Source organism: Blennius ocellaris, assembly GCF_963422515.1.
Source record: "Blennius ocellaris genome assembly, chromosome: 14".
NCBI lineage: Eukaryota > Metazoa > Chordata > Actinopteri > Blenniiformes > Blenniidae > Blennius > Blennius ocellaris.
In genome coordinates this window covers 4452164-4472446 of record NC_137663.1, presented here as the reverse complement: position 1 = coordinate 4472446, position 20283 = coordinate 4452164, and the positions used below count along the sequence as shown (strand labels likewise).

The 20283-nt window shown below is 42.3% G+C and overlaps 1 protein-coding gene across 1 annotated transcript; it reads left to right on the top strand.

The window, feature by feature from the left end:
• Positions 1-314: 314 nt before the first annotated feature.
• Positions 315-11876, top strand: pof1b (POF1B actin binding protein; the record flags this gene model as incomplete). Its single annotated transcript, XM_080508477.1, has 11 exons — positions 315-604; positions 1379-1412; positions 2048-2128; positions 2498-2590; positions 3640-3753; positions 3826-3978; positions 4187-4306; positions 4450-4581; positions 5603-5676; positions 5921-6035; positions 6524-11876. 11 exons carry the CDS (start codon positions 315-317, stop codon positions 6542-6544), a joined length of 1227 nt encoding a protein of 408 aa, XP_080364603.1. The 3' UTR covers positions 6545-11876.
• Positions 11877-20283: the final 8407 nt, after the last annotated feature.

The following is a 20283-nucleotide window of genomic DNA, read 5'->3' as shown; positions in this document are numbered from 1 at the left end:
CATGGTGAGAGAGGGGCGAGCGACACTAATGCGTCATCAGTGTGGATCAGGAGAAAACACAGCCTGAAACAGCAAGAAGAGACCAATCACCGGAGAGTACTGTCCTCACACAGTAATTATGTGCAATTTAAGAGGAAGTTTTATTTACAAGCAAGAAAATGTAGAACATACTTTGCTTGCAGTCCTTTGTGGTGACACCAGCCCCCCTGCCCCTAATGACTAATTGCTCCTGCAGGTATTTCAGATGCGCTGTGAAGCGAATTCAACACACTTTTAAACTTCAACCCAGTTCAAAAAGGCCAAAATGCAAACGCATGTTCCGGAAACATCAGCTGAATTCACAAATCTACCTGCAGGAGGAAGAGGAGGAGGACGTGGAAGTGGTGCAGTTGGAAGAGGTGGAGATCATCAACATCATCCAGCAGAAGCCGCCGCCGGCGATCCAGAAGATCTCCCGGACGGAGGTGAGGACGTCGCTCAGGGAGATCCCCGAGCCCACCAAGCTGGACACGCGCTACTTCGGGGAGCTTCTGGCCGATGTCTACAGGAAGAACTGCGACATCCACTCCTGCATCTCCGACCACGTGTCCAAGATCCGAGGACAGTAAGTGAAGAGAAAACGTGTGTTGTGTTGTCCTTTCACACCCTGATGATTCATTCAGCTGAGTGTGTTTGAGTGTGACGGTAATCCTCCTTTCAACTCTTCACCTCTGCCACACCTGAGTCCGTTAATCACTCAGTCACTGACTTCTGATAAAAACTGAACCCTCAGATTCAACTGCTGGTGGCAGAAAGTGTTGCTTCAAGCCGTTCACCTTCTATTTAAACTAGAATCAGCGGGCGCCAGGTTTGAGATTCAAGTTGTCAACACTACACGCTCTTCAGGATCAGACATGACGTTTGGGTGCAGGGCAAACATCCGTCACGGCTCCATCCATCTGATAGGAATGTGGGAAAAATCTGAAAAACACAACCAGAAAACCTCTCGAGCCAAAATGATCCAAATTTTCTCCCCGTCTTTCTTCAAAGGTTTCCCGTCCACACGAGAAACACCTGCGTACAGACATGAAAACTACTCAAGCTGATATAGTACTATAGGTCTATAGGTGGCGCTGTAATATTTCCACTGAAATAAACCACAAACATGAAGTGTGATTGACAAATCCACCATGTGGCCTTATCTGCACCTGCAGCAGGATGTCAGCCATGTTGTTCCACACAAGTTCCAACAAGGCCTGATCCTGTGTGTGTGTGTGTGTGTGTGTGTGTGTGTGTGTGTGTGTGTGTGTGTGTGTGTGTGTGTGTGTGTGTGTGTGTGTGTGTGTGTGTGTGTGTGTGTGTGTGTGTGTGTGTGTGTGTGTGTGTGTGTGTTTTGCAGGAAACACCAGCTGGATCCGAGCGTGGACTACAAGGTGAGAAACCAACTCTTCTGACAAGAAGGTCTGAGACACAAAAAGTTTTTCATATCTTTCTATTTTGTATATTTTTCTGATAAAAAAAACAATTGTCTAATAGTCTGCAATAATAACTCAATAATTAATATTCTGGACTTTTATTTGTGTTTTAGTTCTTCTTTTCTTTTCTTGTTTTCTTTTTTACTCTTGCTTAATTTTCTTTCTTTTGTTTTTTTCATTACTTTTCTTTTTGTTCTTCTTTTTTCATTCTTTTGTTTTGTTTCTATAATTGTTCTCCTTCTCTTTCTTTTTAATTTCCTTTTCTATTCCTTTGTTTTGTAGTGCTCGCTCAGACCTCCCTCTCATCTCCCCACACTGAACCTAAACTAAGATCTAGAATATGAAGTCTGATCTTGCAGAATCTGGTGATATTTCAATAAAGAGAAAGTAGAATTTCTTCCTCTGAGCTCAACATGCAGCACTTTGTGTCAGAGGGTCTTTATCTGTCACTGCTGTGTCTTTTACCTTCTGCACTGCAGCTTCAATCTGACTTATTGCTACAAAAGAAGGAAAGTTTCCTGAGTTTGTTTCTGCTCCGTTGTAAGAGATCAGAATCTAAATCTTGTCTTTCTTGTTGATATTGCGTCGTTGAGGTAGAGAAAGAGGAGGTGGAGGCTCTGCTGCCCAAAGGAGCCACTGAACTGACCAAACAACAGATCCGCTACCTGCTGCAGGTCCGTCACTCCACAAACTCTCCTCTCACACTGAAATGCATCACATGTCAGTATTTCCTATGACAGGCATGCAGGGTCGTCGATTTCATGTTCATTATAATCAATCAAACGTTCAACCATCCATATGTTAACGGCTCAATGTTAAAAACTGCAATGGAAGTTTTCCTGCAGATTAATTCAAGTAACCCCTTTCAGCCTTTAAGACATTTATCTGAAATTATTATTTTGAACTTTTATTGTGAGTCTGCATAAAACTCAAAAACATTTAATTCATCTCGTAAACTGTGTGTGTGTGTGTGTGTGTGTGTGTGTGTGTGTGTGTGTGTGTGTGTGTGTGTGTGTGTGTGTGTGTGTGTGTGTGTGTCCCAGACTCGTCTCACTGCAGATAAGAGCATGCGTCTGCTGCTGTCGACCTTCAGCAGCCTCCGGGAGGAGCTGCTGCACATGTCTGAAGATCTGAGGGTAAAACTTCCTACTTGAAAATGTTGAAATGTTCCTCCAGTCTGCAGTCGAAGGAATATGACTCCAGCACTCCAAAAACACATGGCTTTTGTGTTTTCATTTTCAGAAAAGTTTCACATTTACACGGCAACATTTTTGAAAAAGATCTTTCCTTAATCATTGTAAAGTTCTAAACTTTTGCATCAGTTTCCAGTAATAATAGACTAAAACAAATGAATGACTTGGTTGGTTGTGTTTATTACATCATATCATTGTTACATGTCATTCCATTCATTCACCTGATATCACCGGCCCAGCCTCTTTTCTCAGTTCAGAAGCATCTGGACTACATTCCAGCTCCTGAACTACTTCTGAGCTTCATAACATGCTGCAAATATCAATCAGGATTTTAATCTATTGAGGTAAAATACGTCATGTAACAAGGAGGTTACGTAACGACCCGATTGACTGTTTGATTTATAATCATAATAAAATACACATAGTCTTGGCTGAAGATGTTTCCAGCTTCCTGCTGCAGGTTGGAACAGCATGTCCCTCAGTGAACGTATGAACATCGTCACACAGGGGTGTGTGTGTGTGTGTGTGTGTGTGAGGCCATTTAAATGCTTCTCTCGGCAGGAACGAGCAGGCTTCAGGTAGAAAACTGTCTTTTATTGTCAGAGCCGGTACATCCGTTTTACTGTGGCTCTGCATTCCAACAGGAACAATTACAAGCTCAGGTTTTGTGTTTTTCAATCTTAAACAAAAAATGAGTGTCTAGAACAGGGCTGGTCCTCGAGAGTCCTGCATGTTTTAGATGTTTCCCTGCTCAAACACACCTGAGTTCTCATGATGAGGCTCTGTAGAAGCTTGATCACGAGCCACTAATTGCTGTCAGCTGTGTGGGTGTGAGGACACACAGAAAGCGTGCAGGGCTGCGGCTCTCCAGGACCAGGGTTCCCCACCCCTGGTCTAGAAGCACCAGAGCTTGTTATAACGTCTGAAAGATGTGAGTGTGTCACGTAAAAGAAGAGAATACTGTAAGAAAAATGAGGTGTGTTTGTTCACAGCGTCTGGAGAGCGAGAAGGAGGCTCTGGAGAGAGATCTGAGCTTTAAGGCCGACCAGGCCAAACAGTATGACTGCCTCCTGGAGGCCGTGAGGGACAACAACAGGCAGCTGCAGGTACTGCGTGTGTGTGTGTTTGTGTGTGTGTGCGTGTGAGACGTGGATACTGAGTGTCCAGATGTGGTGCAGCTGTCCCTGAAGGAGACGACGGCCGCTCAGCGCTCTCTGGAGTCGCAGATCAGCAGCAGCCGGAGCAACGACTCGGGGAGAGAGTTCAAGATCAAGGAGCTGGAGGGGAGGATGAGAGTGCTGGAGAAGGAGAACGAGATGCTACGACAGAAGGTACACACACACACACACACGCACACACACACACACACACACACACACACACCCTGTTGTCAAGACAAGAAATGAATCAAGTGATTTACAGGTGCAGATCCTTTATCCACTCATTGGACGTTCGCTATTTTTCTATTTTTGGATTGTTGATCATGATAAAACACGAGTAATCTGATTATTGACCTCAGTTCTGTGTTTGCTCCGTCAGCTGACGGGTCAGGTGAGCAACTCCACCCTGCACATCAAGACGGAGGAGCTGTCGCGTCAGTACCAGGACCAGTTGAGCACCATGAGGAAGGAGAAGGACCAGGAGATCCAGAGGCTGAGGGTGAGGGGGGGTGAGGGGGGGGGGGGTGGAGGTGTGTGTGTGTGGGGGGTTCTACTCCCCAAACAGAAACCATCTTCACATGTCAATAAGATGCATTAAAATCCATGAGATTAAAGCTGATCCTCCCCTGGTGCTGATCCCAGACCCAGATCACAAGGATCACCACAGAGATCACCACTGACCGCTCGTCCTCGGACAAGAGTCTCCAGCTGAAGATCTCTGAGCTGCTCGCCATGCTGGAGCAGCGGCAGACCACCATCACTCGACAGGAGGAGGTGACACACACACACACACACACACGCACGCACACACACACGCGCACACAGTAATAAATACACATCTTTTATTCTGAATTATAACCACGATACACTGTTATTGATATTTTCTTTCTCTGAAAACACATTTTATTATTCTCAATACTTTTAAAAGTTAAGTACTCTTGTTCATCTCCATCCCGCAAAACATGGGAATCTATGAAACCTTCACCTGTCTGTAACAACCTTGTATTCAACTCTCATTGCTTTTCCTGGATATTCCTCCATTACAATATTGGATCCTAGGAGCTGCATTCAGAATCTGCTGTGTCTGTGTGAGCTGGACTGGCTCCGCCCACACATGCTCATCTTGGGAAGAGGGGGAAGTACTTCCTCTCGTGGTGCCATGTGCCGGAGCAGAGCTGCCTAATTGTGGGAGGAGTTAAAGGGAGGAGCCTACCTTGATTGTGATTGGCTAAACCCCTGATGACACTTTATAGGGTTTGATTTCTGATTGGCTGGTTGGAGCAACACACTTTTTAAAACCTGAAATAAGCCAGGGAGAGAGTTTTGTCGTGGTGCAGAGTATATGTGAAGAATATATCTAACTCTATGAAAATCAAACAATCACTACAGAAAATGACACCAATCTCAACATAAAGCCAATTTAGATGAAACCTTTTTTATTTGTTTATTCATTTCAGGCATGTGACATTTAATGCATTTTAACATTCACACACACACACACACACAGTTCTGCTCTGTCATGTTAAACCCCGGTTTGATTCCCTGCAGGAAGGACGTCCAAAGTAGAAAATGTACTGAACAAGACTAATTTCCAGTATATTTTATGTTACTTTGGTCATATTTTTGGCTTTTAGTTGCATAGAAAAGTTTCAAAGTCATTACGAATACACAGTGTGTTGGACGGCGAAGCCAGAACAAGCTTGACCTCAACACAGTTCACCTCTCACATTATCGTCACCTTGATGCATATTAACAGCTCTTTTTACGTTGACCTCTGACCTCCTGTGGCCCTCAGGAGATCAAACGACTGATGCAGGAGAAAAGCAACGACAGCTCCAAGAGCGTCACCAAGACAGTCATCACCAAGAGGTACACACTCCTGAACATCTTTGACTTTCTATCGTCTCTCAGCTAAAAACTTCCAAAATCTGAAAATTAATCAGCTCAGCTGGATAAAAGGCAGTTTACTGATGTGATCTTGTCATTATTTTCAGGCTTTTTAAAGACAATTGAATCAAAAAAAAAAGATCAACTCATCAGTTTATTGATTCACTCTAAAGGAGTGTCAACAGATGATGTGAGTCGCTGATCTGAAGTGTGTGACTGTGTTCAGGTACAGGAACCAGTACCCCATCCTGGGTCTGCTCAGCGACGACTACCAGTTCACCTCACCCGTCAAAGAGGACAAGACCATCGTCATCGAGAGGACCGGAGAGATGATCAAACAGGTAAGAGCAACGGAGGGGGGGTGGGGACTTTTGGACTGAGGGGCCGATTACAAGTAAAAACACAAAACTTTTTTTTTAATTAAATTAATACATTATCATATTATTATTATCATTATTATTGTTATATAGTTATTATTATATTATCTAGTTTTTGGAATTTTGGGAATTCACTGGAACTCATAATTATTATTACAAAAATAATAATTAATTAGAGAAAATAGCTCAAAATTATTTTCCAAAGATTGTATACTTTGGGATATTCTGAACGTATTTATTACAAATATAACGACTTGCTTCTGATGGCGTCACTGTACTTTTAAGATCAAGTGGGGGACATATAGCTGATCAATCAAATATTCTGCTCAAGCAAAAGGAAAAATGGGACATTTTTGCTTTTTGTTTTCATCATTTTGTAAACCAGTGTTCTTGATTTGTGTGTGTAAAAAATACACATTTTAACATCTGACCTGTGTTTCTTTCCAACACAGGAAATCATTCTAACTCCTTAAAGACACACAATGCTTCTCTCCGACAGGAATGATCCTCCCACCCGAAGACCCGACGCCCCCCACCCCCTCGCTTGCATGCTCCTCCCCCTCCCTCCCAGGGTTGGTGGTGGTTAAATTATCCCCCCCCCAAATGAAAAAAAAAATGATTGGGGTCCTTGCTTTGAACCAAATTGAGCTTGTTGCAGTTTTTTGGGGCTTTTCTTGTTTGTTTGAATCAAAAAGATGAATGAAAGTGTGGAGGTGGCGCTACAGCCAGGTCTGGATTTCAATCATGACAACTGGGAGCTTGGCGACATTAATAAAGTCAGTTTTATATGGAAAACATCTTGAGCTGTAAATGTGCATCGTACTTTGTAAGTTCTCTGCAGATGACCACAGATCAGGGGTGTCAAACTGATTTTTGTTTTGTAGTTCAGGGGCCGCATTCAGCCAGACCTCATCTTGAGTGGGTAAATTCAATTTAAAAGTTATTCTTTACGCAGATGATGAAATTATCTATATTTTAACAGATACGACAAAAAATTACTCCAATCTCAACATAAAGGCAATTTTAATGAGACGTCCTGGTGCAAAATGTCCAAAAACGTCTCTTGTTGCTGTTGCATTATGGGTGTTTTTGGCTTTGAGACTAATGCTAGTTTGCTGGCGATGATCTCAGGGTCTCATTATTGGGTTTTGTTTGCTACTCTTAAGAAAAAATGTGTGTTTTCTTTGAATTTTTTCAAATTGCTTGGTGGTTTGGCTGGATTGCTGCCTCTCGAGGGCCGGTTTATGTTTGACACCTCTGCCATAGAGTACGGCGACGTTATTTTAACGTGTTGAGATCAGAGCACGGTAGGAGTGGGACCTCTGCTGTTACTCTTCCCGCAGAATCACCAAACGTGTGATTCTGTGATATACTGCAAAACAACCCTCTGTGATACGTCGTTAACCACGAATCAGCTGAAAACCTGATCTGTTGCTTTCATTTAGACTTAAAAAAAAAACACCAAAATAAAACAGTATCACAAGATTGGATTGTGATATATCATTGGTTTCTGGTCCCATTCCTGCTGTGCAGGACATAGTGAGCCTGCATGAGACGCCACGGGGATGTTGTCTTCCCTTCAAAAACACAAAATTTCAAAAGAAATGTACATTTCTGGAGAAATTGAGTGTTTCCGTCTGCGATGTCCCTTGATGACGGCAGAAATGCCTTGACAAGGAATCCACAGGAGCCCCAAGGTGCATGGGACACATCCAGTTCCTATCATGTTGGGATGCTGCATTTGTGGGATGAGCCGCATGCTAAACAGCTTTTCTCCGCTGGTGCTTGTCTTGCTGTTAGCTTCTGCCCCCCACCCCTTCAGGTGCAGACGGCACGATTCGAACCTTATGGATCGGATTGGAGTCAAAAAAATAAAAGGTAACAGTGTGGAGAAGGTTTGTCTTCACTGAGGACCTTTTCGACCTGTGGAGATCGGATGTTTTACAGTGTTCGACCGAATGTCCCCACAAACAGACTGAAGCTCTGGAGACACAAACAGAATGAGGAAGAAGCTGAAGACAACATGTCTCATCAAACCAGAGGCTTTCAATTCAATTAGTTAGATTTTTTTTTTATAGCACCAGATGCGAAAGACACTTAATGAAACCTACAGCAGCTTGACAAGAAAGCGTTCCAGGGCGTCCTGAAGCAGCGGATCTTACCGTAAGCTTAGTTAAATAGAAATGTGTTGAGCCAAACCTTCAAATAGAGACTGTCTGCCTGGATGCTGGTTCCTCATGAGAGCTGAAAACTCTGCTCCCTTTCTACTAAAACCCAGGAACCTCCAGGGGGCAGCACTGAGAACCACGCGTAAGTCTTTTAACTTGATGGACCCTGGTTATTAAGAGCTTTAGAGGTTAAAAAGATTTTAGCCCCTTGATGCCTGAATTCACTGACAATTGTATATATATATAAAAAAAAGTGTTTTGCTTTCAAACTGATGGTAAATTAAGTGGACATTGTTAATTTGCCTACAAAACACAGTATAGCTATACATTTAAGTTAGGATGAGAGCACTGATGCCACAACATCCTTTATAACTATTTACACCACAACAGCAAGAGACCAACTTGAATCATGAATCATTTCAGCTGGTCCATCAAAAAACCAGTGCTTAGAAAAAGTTTCCAGGTACGTGTTGATTAGGAACAAACCGGTGATGAGGGAGATGCTTAGAGTAACTGGGCTGCAACCTGTGTCAATGCTCATCACAGACAACAGGCATCAAGGGGTTAAATTCTATTGTAGCTTGAACAGGAAGTCAATAAAGAGAAGCTCATACTGGAGGGATGTGATCTCTCCTGCTGGTTCCTGTCAGGACTTGAGCTGCAGCTTTGGATCAGTTGAAGACTTTACGCAGTTACTGTGACTTTCTGGTCAACTCTGGAAGTGACACATGCATGGATTAGCTTCTCTGAGTCACACACACGAAGTCAAGTCACCTTATTTTCATGTTCTTTGTTAACATATTTATTACCTTTGCCAACAAAAGTTGGGCTGAACATTATGTTTTGGTCTCACTGTGCTTATTTATTTCTTGGTTTGTATGTAATATATGTATTTTTAATCATAATGCAGTCAGTTTTAATGTAATTGATGTCAATTCAAGGCCAAAACATTCCGTTTTAATTATCTGTCTTCAGACATGCCACATGATGCAGTGATGTCATTACCCTGGTTCTCCGCAGGGGTCAGGGGCAATTGTCATCCTAATGGGGTCGGGATAGGGAAGTGAAAACAACGTTTTGGTCTTGATATCAAAAGCTGACCATGAGGACAAAAAATATGTTTTTGACCCTTCCATGACATAGTACCACAGAATTGAATGGAACAATCCTTAGATACAGACATACATGCATACATACATACAAACCAATAAATAAATACACACATTCAGACAAAAACACAAGCTTCGTCCCTAACTTCATGGCAAAGGTAATGGATATATATTAAAACAGTACACAAAAATACGGTGACCTGACTTGGCCTATGACTTGAGTCGCCCAAGATAAAATGTGTTCCTAATTTACGAGAAGTTGCTTTCTCCATTTGTTCTCCATCTGTCACTCAGTTCCACGGCTCATCCCACAAATGCATGTTTACAAATTGAAAAAGGAAATGAACATGTTTTTCAAGACGAAAATGTCCCCACTTTCTGTTTCTTTATGTATTAAAGCTGCTTCATGGTAGAACTGTCTGAATTGATCTCTAATCCAAAGAAAACCTTTGTAGTGTGATTTGCTCTCAAAGTTCGGCCCAAGTTTGTTTAGAGCCACTAAAGTACACTTTCTGAAAGGTTAGATTAGATTCAATGAATGAATGAATAAGTACATAATGTTGGGTGCAGTTTTAGCATGTTCACATTATTAAAAACATCCAAACCCTTTCACAAACTGACTACATAAATGCAGACACTACAAAAGAACGGTAATGATCAAAAAACTAATAAGCGAAAAATATTTTTTTAAAAACATCAAACTTTGAAGATGTGTCTTTAGACCAGCAAATACAACACAACACTGAGACTCACATTGTGAAAATGCAAACTGGTATTAGCCTCAAAGTAAAATCATGCAGAAAGCAACAGCTATGATCTATATTTCACTGTATTTTGCACCAGAAGCTTTCATTAAATTGCTTTTATGTTGTTATTGTAGTCAATTTCTAGCAGTAAGAAAAAGAAAAACTTTTGAAGTTTAAATTCAAAGGTTTTTATGGCTAAAATGTCTTTGACACCCTGGACCTCAAGCTTCAAACTTCAAGAAACTGCAAAGAAACATATGATCCACATTGACAACAAGCATTGGGATCTCATACCGACTCCTACCTACATGCAAGGCAGACTTTGAATTTGTGAATATTTCAGAAAAATGTGACTTATTGTCCTACTTTAATGGGATTTGCCTTCACTTCCTGTCCTGTCTCGGGTAAAAAGGGGGGACGACATGTTGCCGTGCAGCCAAAGCTCGCTCAGCTCCCAGTTGTCACTCATCCAGCCAGCGCTGGCTCCATCCATAAAACCACCGCCGCCCTCCCTGGGGGCCGAGGAGGAGGTGGATGCAGCTCTGCTATTGTACCCCTGCATGTAAATAGTGATGTATCTGGACCTGTGTGTGTGTGTGTGTGTGCGTGTGTGTGTGTGTGTGGCAGTATGTGGGTCAGGGAATGATGATGTTTCACATCCCTCAGGGGAGAAAGGATGAATAAAGGGTTGGTGTGCATCCGTACACGAGTCTTAAAGGGTGGAAGGATTCATGTGTACAAACTGAAGCATGTTTTTCATTTTTATCGAGGGGACTTGAAGGTGAAAGGTTCTTTTTTAAAGCACAATAATGTGTAAACTGTATGTTGAGTCTGGATTCTTACGGTACATATGTTGATTTCTTACATATGTTGATTTACATATATGATTCTTACATACCTGCTGGAGGGTTTGTGTCCACTGAGGGGCAGCATGAGAGGAAATAACACTCAAACATCTAACTGAGCTGCTATTTATTGTTTTATCAGAGTTTAAACTGCTGAATGAACACACACACACACACACACACACACACACACGGTAATAAATACACATCTTTTTTTTATGAATTATAACCACGACACACTTATTGATATTTTCTTTCTCTGAAAACACATTTCATTATTCTCAATACTTTTAAAAGTTAAGTACTCTTGTTCATCTCCATCCCACAAAACATGGGAATCGATGAAACCTTCCCCTGTCTGTAATAAGCATTCAAACTAATCTGGGAAATACATGTTGGGCGCACATGCTCCTTTAGTCTATTAATGATTTCAGCAAAGTTTAGATGCTTTAGCAGCAGAGCTGCATTCACATGTTTGCACCAGTTTACTTGAACTTCCAGGCATTGTTGTACATATTTCATCCGGCGTGTGTGTCAAGCGTTTGCTGATGTCCTGGATGAGTTTGACACACAGAAAACACATATTTTAGAGTGTGTGAACAGCCTTCACATATCAAACCGATCCAGAGCTGCCCAGTGGACACAGAGCCCCCACCACAAAAAAAAAAATAAATGTTTGTGTTTGCTTTGTTTACCATGCTCAGCTAATGCTAATGCTAATGCTCAGCTTGTGTGAACCCGACTCCACATTTAACGGAAAGGTGAGAGTCCTGCAGCTGATTGAGTAAAGTTCTTCATCTACTGTCTTTCTGTAGGATCTGTCAGAACATTAAATGTCTGTTTAGCTAAATTAACGTGGCGCTAATATACAAATAGATATTTCTAGATATATTTTCATATGGATTTCATGTTAGTTTTCAGTGTATGAGGAGCTTCTGTCCTGAGATAGATTGTGATTAAAATCAGTAATATATGTTTGCAAAGATGCTCTTGTTGTGTTTTTAATTCACAGAGTTGCTCTTCGTCTATAAAGTGATGCTCAAGTGACGGCGGCCTCCGTGGTGTCATGACCCCCAGTCCCTGTTCTCCTGGGACTTGGTACTTTTATTTTGACAGTCACAGTAATAGCAATCCAGCTTGGTCATCCGTGTTCTCCTGCTATTATTGTTTAGTGTCGATTGTTCTCTGCTCCGTGTGTGTGGTTTCATTACAAAAACAACCAACAGCACCCACTAGTGGGCTAACATGTGAACTACACCCAGAACTACATAGGTTTCAGTTGAAACAAGGTCTAAGAAGAACTAGTATGTTGTGTGTCCATACAATATTGTGCACGGTTGATGAAATTGAATGAATGTTTGTACCTGACTGACGTGTTTCGACCTCATCAACCATCATGTGATGCTCTGAGAAAGACTGCAGACACAGTCCAAACACGTCAGTCAGGTAAAAAACATCCTTCATTATTTAATTATTGGTCAAACAGAAGCAAGATAACGAAATCCAGACAATAAAATGAACATATTTCAGATACATTTCTCTTTTTACGTGATCAATCACATTCAAACACACACAGCCGGCAGCAACAGCTCATCCAGACCTTTCAACTCAGGAATCCAACCACTGAACTTGATCTGTCCTGTTTTCCTCATGCGACGAAATAAATCTGAAGTCGTCCTGCATGGGGCTGTGGGTGTGGGCGTGTCCAGCAGGGGGCGCCGCTGCACAGGGGAGCCGATGGAGCAGTCTCAGACAGAACGCTCCACCATCAGCAGACACCAGGAAGTAACTGATTACATGAGAGTATGGATTACATCACTCACCTGTATTGTCTGATTTGAACGTTTTAGAAGGAAAATCTATGCAATTAGACGCTTTCCTTTCTTTCTTTCTATATATATATATATATATATATATATATATATATATATATATATATATATATATATATGTATTTCCAGTACTTTCCCTCCCATGCACATTGCAGGATGTTCTCCTCCAGGCTGCACTGGGACACGTTCGTGGTTCTGATCCAGTCAGACTCATTGTGAGCGGGTTCTCACCATCACACCCACCATGAGGTTCAGGCCCCTCCGCTCGCTTCCTTTTCTCCTCACTGACACATTTCTTGACTGAATCGATTATGCAGGCCTCTCTATGGGGGCCTCATGAATTAAGTATGAAGGGATACAGAGAAAGAAAAATACATGTTATGGAAACCTGGACGCAGCCATGTCTCTTTATTGGCTTTGATTTCTAAAGGTTGTAACCGGGCGGCTGGACAACGATCCCACGTGTTGAGCCTCGTTAGAGACGACTTTCTGGATGACGTCATAGAGTTTTAGAAAGAAATGTGGATTTAACAGGAATTAAACGGGATTCGTCGGATCAAGCTTAAAACCTGAAAGATTCTCAAGGTATTTATAATGATCCGAATCTATTTCACCTCCAGGAAGAGAGTTTTGTCGTGTGAACGAAGCTTCAGTCATGATGGTTCCTCTTTCAACCACAAGGAAAGTTTAATCGACCAATAGGGATCCATCCACACAACATCTCATGTACAAACTCTGATGTCCGTTTCCATGGAAATAGCAGTAATGACATAAGGCAAGGCAAGGTGCATTTATTTATATAGCATGATAAATTCCTGCATGTGCAGAGTAAGTGCTTATCAGTATCACTCCAATGATTAAGCTGCGATTAAATTGAAGGAGAAAAGTTCATCAAGTTCATCACTGTTGAAATGAGAGCAGAAGGGATTTAATTAGATGTAGTTAGTGGGTGTTGTTGGTTGTGTGTAATGAAACCACACACACACACACACACACACACACACACACACACACACACACACACACACACACACACACACACACACACACACACACACACACACACACACACACACACACACACACACACACACACACAGCAGAGTTAATCAAGCTCTAATCATTAACAACACCAGAACACGGACATTCTAGTAGACAGACCGCCAAGTTGAAGTGTTATTAGGGTGCCTGTCAAAATAAAAGCACCAAGTCCAGGAGAACATGGACTGGGGGTCATAACACCACAGAGGAAACATTGTTCTGATTGTCTCTACTGAGCATGTGCACAACTACTGGTCACAACCAATGTGGTTCTCATGTGCAGTAGCAGTGTTTCAGAAGAAAATAAGTTTTCCCACATTTCCACAGAAATATAGTCAAATTCTTTTCAAAAGTTGCTTTTTCCACCATTTCTCCAGAGACGGACCATTCCCCCAAATTATATTTTTCCCGCTTCTATGGAGACAGAGTCAAGCCCTCTTCAAATGTCACATTGACCCAGGTTTCCATGAGTATGGAGTCGGCGCATTTTCTAAAAGTTCAAAAAGTTAAACAAACGTTTTCATACAATCAGTTTTTCTAATGTTTTTATCAGAATGGTTTGTATGTATGTTCCATCAAGTGCTCTATTTCAGATTTACATTTATATGCTCACATCTACAAACACTTTCATATTTTCAAGCATCAAAACATTTTACTGAATATCTTTCTGGTTTTCATTGGAAAATGCTCCAATTTTGACTTGATTTAAAAAAAACAAGTATTTTTGTAGATTATTCTTGAAAAGAAAATGTAAAAGTCAAACTAAATGTTGGTAAAGCCAAACACTGAATTCAAAGTATTTAAAACCAGTTGAAAAAAACAACAACCTTAGACCAGATATAATTGATATCACAGTGAATTTTGCCCAGTATCAGTTTGCCATTTTATCAATATATTCATATTTTATACGCACATACATACAAAACACTTTTTTAAAATTACAAACTTATGTCTATTAACATGAAAATGCCATTCCTCTCTCTCTCTCTCTCTCTCTCTCTCTCTCTCTCTCTCTCTCTCTCTCTCTCTCTCTCTTTCTCTCGTGTGCACGCACACACGCAGGCACACACACACACACACACACACACACACACACACACACACACACACACACACACACACACACACACAGTAAACCCAATATCCTCTCAGGCCCGGGGGTTTTAGAGTGTACAGGCAGGAAGAGAGAGACTGCATTATCCACATCAAAGAGCAGAGTTATCAGCCATAATCAATTCTTCCCCCATTACACACTCCAGTCTCTCTCTCTCTCTCTCTCTCTCTCTCTCTCTCTCTCTCTCTCTCTCTCTCTCTCTCTCTCTCTCGCTCTCAAACAAAGTTTGAACATTATTATTGAGAATCCAGCAACTAAACACTTCATTTATCTCAGAGGAAATTTATTTGATTAGATATTTCTATTAACAATATTCTATTTACAGCTAAAGGCTGAAAGTTCAGCAAGTTTTATTAAATCATGTTCCTAATGTTTTACTGTAACACACATTTCAGTGAAAGTAGATTATGTTTTTTCCTCATTTGTTACACTGAAGTGTGTTTTTGTCTGATCAATTACGCACATTCAATATTATTGATTCCAAATGGTAAAATTTCCATATATCTTGTAATTGCTTAGTAGGAACTGAAGTATTTTCCCTTTTTATTTCAATTTATTTTTCATAATTTCAGCCTTCCAGCCATGCAAATTGAAAATACTTTCACCCAATGAATTATTATTATTATTATTATTATTATTATTATTATTATTATTATTATTATTATTATTATTATTATTATTATTATTATTATTATTATTATTATTATTATTATTATGGTTGTTGTTGTTGTAGTAGTAGTAGTAGTAGTAGTAGTAGTAGTAGTAGTAGTAGTAGTAGTATTAAATTGCAATACATTATTTTTGTTTTGTTTTGTTATTTTTGTTTGTTAAATTGTTTTTCAATAAAACCAAAAAAAAATAACTATGATAAATTAAGAGTTTTAAGAACGAGAGCAATTTCATGACTTCATGATTTTATACATTTATTTTAAAACAATCTTCCTGGATCGTCTCCAGCAGGGATGTCAGACTCTGTAAAGATGTTTCAGGGGTTTTGCTCGTGACTGGATCTGGTAAATGTAGTCTTGCTTTTGTGCAACTAACAATGATAAAAATACAATAATGAAGGACAAACACTTCAAATAAAAACATTTAATATATGTTAATGATGCACTGCTCTAGTTATGACACAAGCTTTAGCACAAAGTGTAACTAAGCTAATTTTAGTTCAGGGGTCACATTCAGCCAGATTCCAGCTTGACTGGGCCGGACTGCTGAAATAGAGCAATAATAACCTTTAAACTTAAGCTTAACTTTTTCATCACACAGAAGATGAAAATTCTTTCCAGAGACTCAGAGGTGGTTAACTACTGGTTAATGCAAGACTTTGTGCTGCTCTGGTCCAGGTTAAGTGATAAAATGAGAAAGTGAGAGACCGACATAGCTGGTCAAATCAAATCCACGAGAGAAAATACAATTAATCCATCAAACTTTGTAACCCTTCAATCCTGCCTAATAAACATAAACAGTTAAATACCAGACAATAAATATGAAAAGAACTGTATATATATCATTTGCCGTTCACTTCTAGTTTTAAATTGTGAATGATTCATTGAAAACTTTTGTTCAGTATTGTATTGACCCGCTCCTCCTCCTCTCCTCCATCGATTCCCTCTCCCAGTAACCAGGCCCCATCCCCGGGGTCAGCGACCCGCCCAAGCCCCCCTGCTGGGCAGCGGGACGGGAAGTGTGTGCATGTGCATGTGTGTGGTGGGTACATTGTCCACACCATTGCCAAACTCCACCCAACCCCCCTTGTCGGGTCAGAGCGAGGGTGGAAGCAGGTCACACTCATGCAAACAGCAGTAAAACTTCCATTCAGGCCTGTTTCTTCATCACGTGCTGAACAGACTGATTGCAAGATTCAAGATGGATTCAAGATGACATGCACAAGTGAATTCATGCATCCATCTCGCACACACACACACACACACACACACACACACACACACACACACACACACACACACACACACACACACACACACACACACACACACACACACACACACACACACACACACACACACTGCAACTAGACCTGTGTCGGCTGCCTTGGCGTCCAGGTTGCGTCTGCTCAATCTGGAAGTCTCTTCAGTTTTCCACCAAGTCACGGCCGTCATCACTCTCCGGGCTTCACGCTTGTCCTGTGCCGCCGTCTCTCTGCCCTGCCAGGAAAGTGTTGACAGCTCTCATCTTTCATCCATTTGATGCAATTATGCTCCTCCATGCACATTGGAAGCCTCTCCATTCATGCCGTCTTCAGCTTCTCCTGATTCCACATAACCATCTCGGACACAGACAATGATTTAACGTTTCTAAATCATTTCTCATTCAGGTACCTGCCGGAGAACAGCAGGGAGTAAGAAATATGTGCTTATAAAGTGAGAAAAACATCAACAAAAACCGAAAAGTCAAGATGAGTCATCCTCTACAGACAATGAATACCACAAATATTAGGAAAGTCTATGGAAGACTAGGCTATGTTTATGTTAAAATGATCACATCTTGAATTGACGGCAGTGAAGAAACACCTAACGTCCATTTTTAATAAAACTTTACGGCTTTTCATGAAGGATTTATGTCAGAGGTGTCAAACACATTTTGGTTCAGAGGCCACAGACCACTAAAATAGTGGCATAATAACATTTAAATTTAAAGGAGTCTAATAAATTCAGCTTTTCAACATTTTCACTTGGGTGTCAGTCCTTGTATTCAACGTTTATTGCTTTTCCTGGATTTTCCTCCATTACAATATTGGATCCTAGGAGCTGCATTCAGAATCTGCTGTGTCTGTGTGAGCTGGACTGGCTCCGCCCACACATGCTCATCTTGGGAAGAGGGGGAAGTACTTCCTCTCGTGGTGCCATGTGCCAGAGCAGAGCTGCCTAATTGTGGGAGGAGTTAAAGGGAGGAGCCTACCTTGATTGTGATTGACTAAACCCCCGATGACACTATATAGGGTTTGATTTCTGATTGGCTGGTTGGAGCAACACACTTTTTAAAACCTGAAATAAACCAGAGAGAGTTTTGTCGTGGTGCAGAGTATATGTGAAGAATATATCTAACTCTATGAAAATCAAACAATCACTACAGAAAATGACACCAATCTCAACATAAAGCCAATTTAGATGAAACCTTTTTTATTTGTTTATTCATTTCAGGCATGTGACATTTAATGCATTTCAACATTCACACACGCACACACACACACACACACACACACACACACACACACACACACACACACACACACACACACACACACACACACACACACACACACACACACACACACACACAAAATTCACAAACAGTGCTCCCCTTCCCAATATGCCTGTAAATACCCAAACCCTATATTTAAAAATGTATCTACAATCACCTGTGTATAATCCCGTAAAATCTTCTTAAGCAAAATACAGTGAAATGTACCAAACACTTCTATAGCTGTTGCAATATAGGTTTTTTTTACAGACTTGTTTTAGAAAATCTGACAGCATGGTTCTCTGGATACTCTTGGCTAGCTAGTTGTGTTGTGTCTGCTACTCTGAAGAAATTTCCATCCATCCATTGTCCATTGCTTATCCAGGGCTGGGTCGCAGAGGCAGCAGTTTAAGCAGGGATGTCCAGATTTCCCTCACCACAGACACTTCTTCCAGCTCCTCTGGTGGCACCCCAAGGTGTTCCCAGGCCAGCTGAGAGACATAGTCCCTCCAGCATGTCCAAAATCCCCAACGTGCACTGGGAACATGTACTCTTGGATCCGAGGTTCGACTAACGGCTGGGTCTTCCTCTCCAGCACCATGGAATAGACTTTCCCGGGGAGGCTGAGGAGTGTGATCCCCTTGGAGTTGGAACACACCCTCCGATCCCCCCAGTCCAGAGGTACTGTCCCTGCCCACCACGCGATGTTGCAGAGACGAGTCAGCCACGACAGTCCCTGCACATCCAGAGACTTAAGGAACTCTGGGCGAATCTCATCACTCCCGGTGCCTTGCCACTGAGGAGCTTAGCAATTCCCTCGGTGACTTCAGCGTGGGTAATGGACGAGTCCACCTCTGAGAAATCAGCCTCTGCTTCCTCAACGGAAAACATAATGGTGGGATTGAGGAGGTCCTCAAAGTATTCCTTCTCCCACCCGATGACATCTTCAGTTGAGGTCAGCAGCTCCCCACCTCCATTGTAAATGGTGTTGGTGAAAAACTGCTTCCCCCTCCTGAGGCGCCGGACAGTTTGCCAGAATTTTCTTGCGACTGACCGATAGTCCTCCTCCACGGCCTCCCTGAACTCCACCCAGACCTGAGTTTTTGTCTCCACCATGGATGCGGTGTACTTGTCCTGCCGGTACCTGTCAGCTGCCTCGGGAGTCCTATGAGCCAACAACGTCCGGTAGGACTCCTTCTTCAGCTTGACCGCATCCCTTACTTCCAGTTTCCACCACCAGGTTCGGGGGTTGCCGCCACGACAGGCGCCAGAGGCCCTGCGGAATCAGCTCCGAGCAGCAGCTTCGACAATGGAAGTCATGAACATGGTCCACTCGGACTCACTGTCTTCAGCCTCCTCCCCATCCAGCGCATCCAACTCATCACCAGATGGTGATCAGCTCAGTTGACAGCTCTGCCCCTCTCTTCATCCGAATGTCCAAGACACGTGGTCGGATATCAGGTGACACAACAACAAAGTCTATCATTGACCTCTGGCTTAGGGTGTCCTGGTGCCACATGCACTTATGGACACCCCTGTGCTCGGACATGTTGTTCATTATGGACAAAGTGTGGCGAGCACAGAAGTCCAATAACAGAACGGCACTTGGGTTCAGATTTGGGAGGCCGTTCCTCCCAATCACCCCCTCCAAATCTTGCTATTGTTGCCCACGACAAGGGACGTGACCCTCTTATTCACCGGGGTGAACTTGACCACATGGTGGCTGAGCTGTGGGGCAATAAGCAAGCCCACACCATCACACCATTTCACACCTCTGGCAACTCCAGAAAAGTGGAGTGTCCAGCTCCGGTCGAGGAGCTGGGTTCCAGAGTCCAAGCTGTGCATGGAGGTGAGTCCAACTATATCTAAACGGTATCTCTCAACTTCCCATACAAGCTTGGGCTCCTTTCCCCCCAGTGAGGTCACGTTCTATGTCCTGAAAACCAGATTCTGTGTCCGGGGATCGTGTCGTTGAGACCCCTGCCGTCGACTGCCACCCAATCCACACTGCACCTGACCCCTACGGCAGCCTCTGTGGGTGGTGGGCACACAGGAGGAAGAGGAGGAGAGGTCTGCGTCGTCCCTTCGGGCTGAGCCCGGCCGGGTCCCACGGGCAAGAGCCCCAACCCCAGGTCTTGCTCCAGGATGGGGCC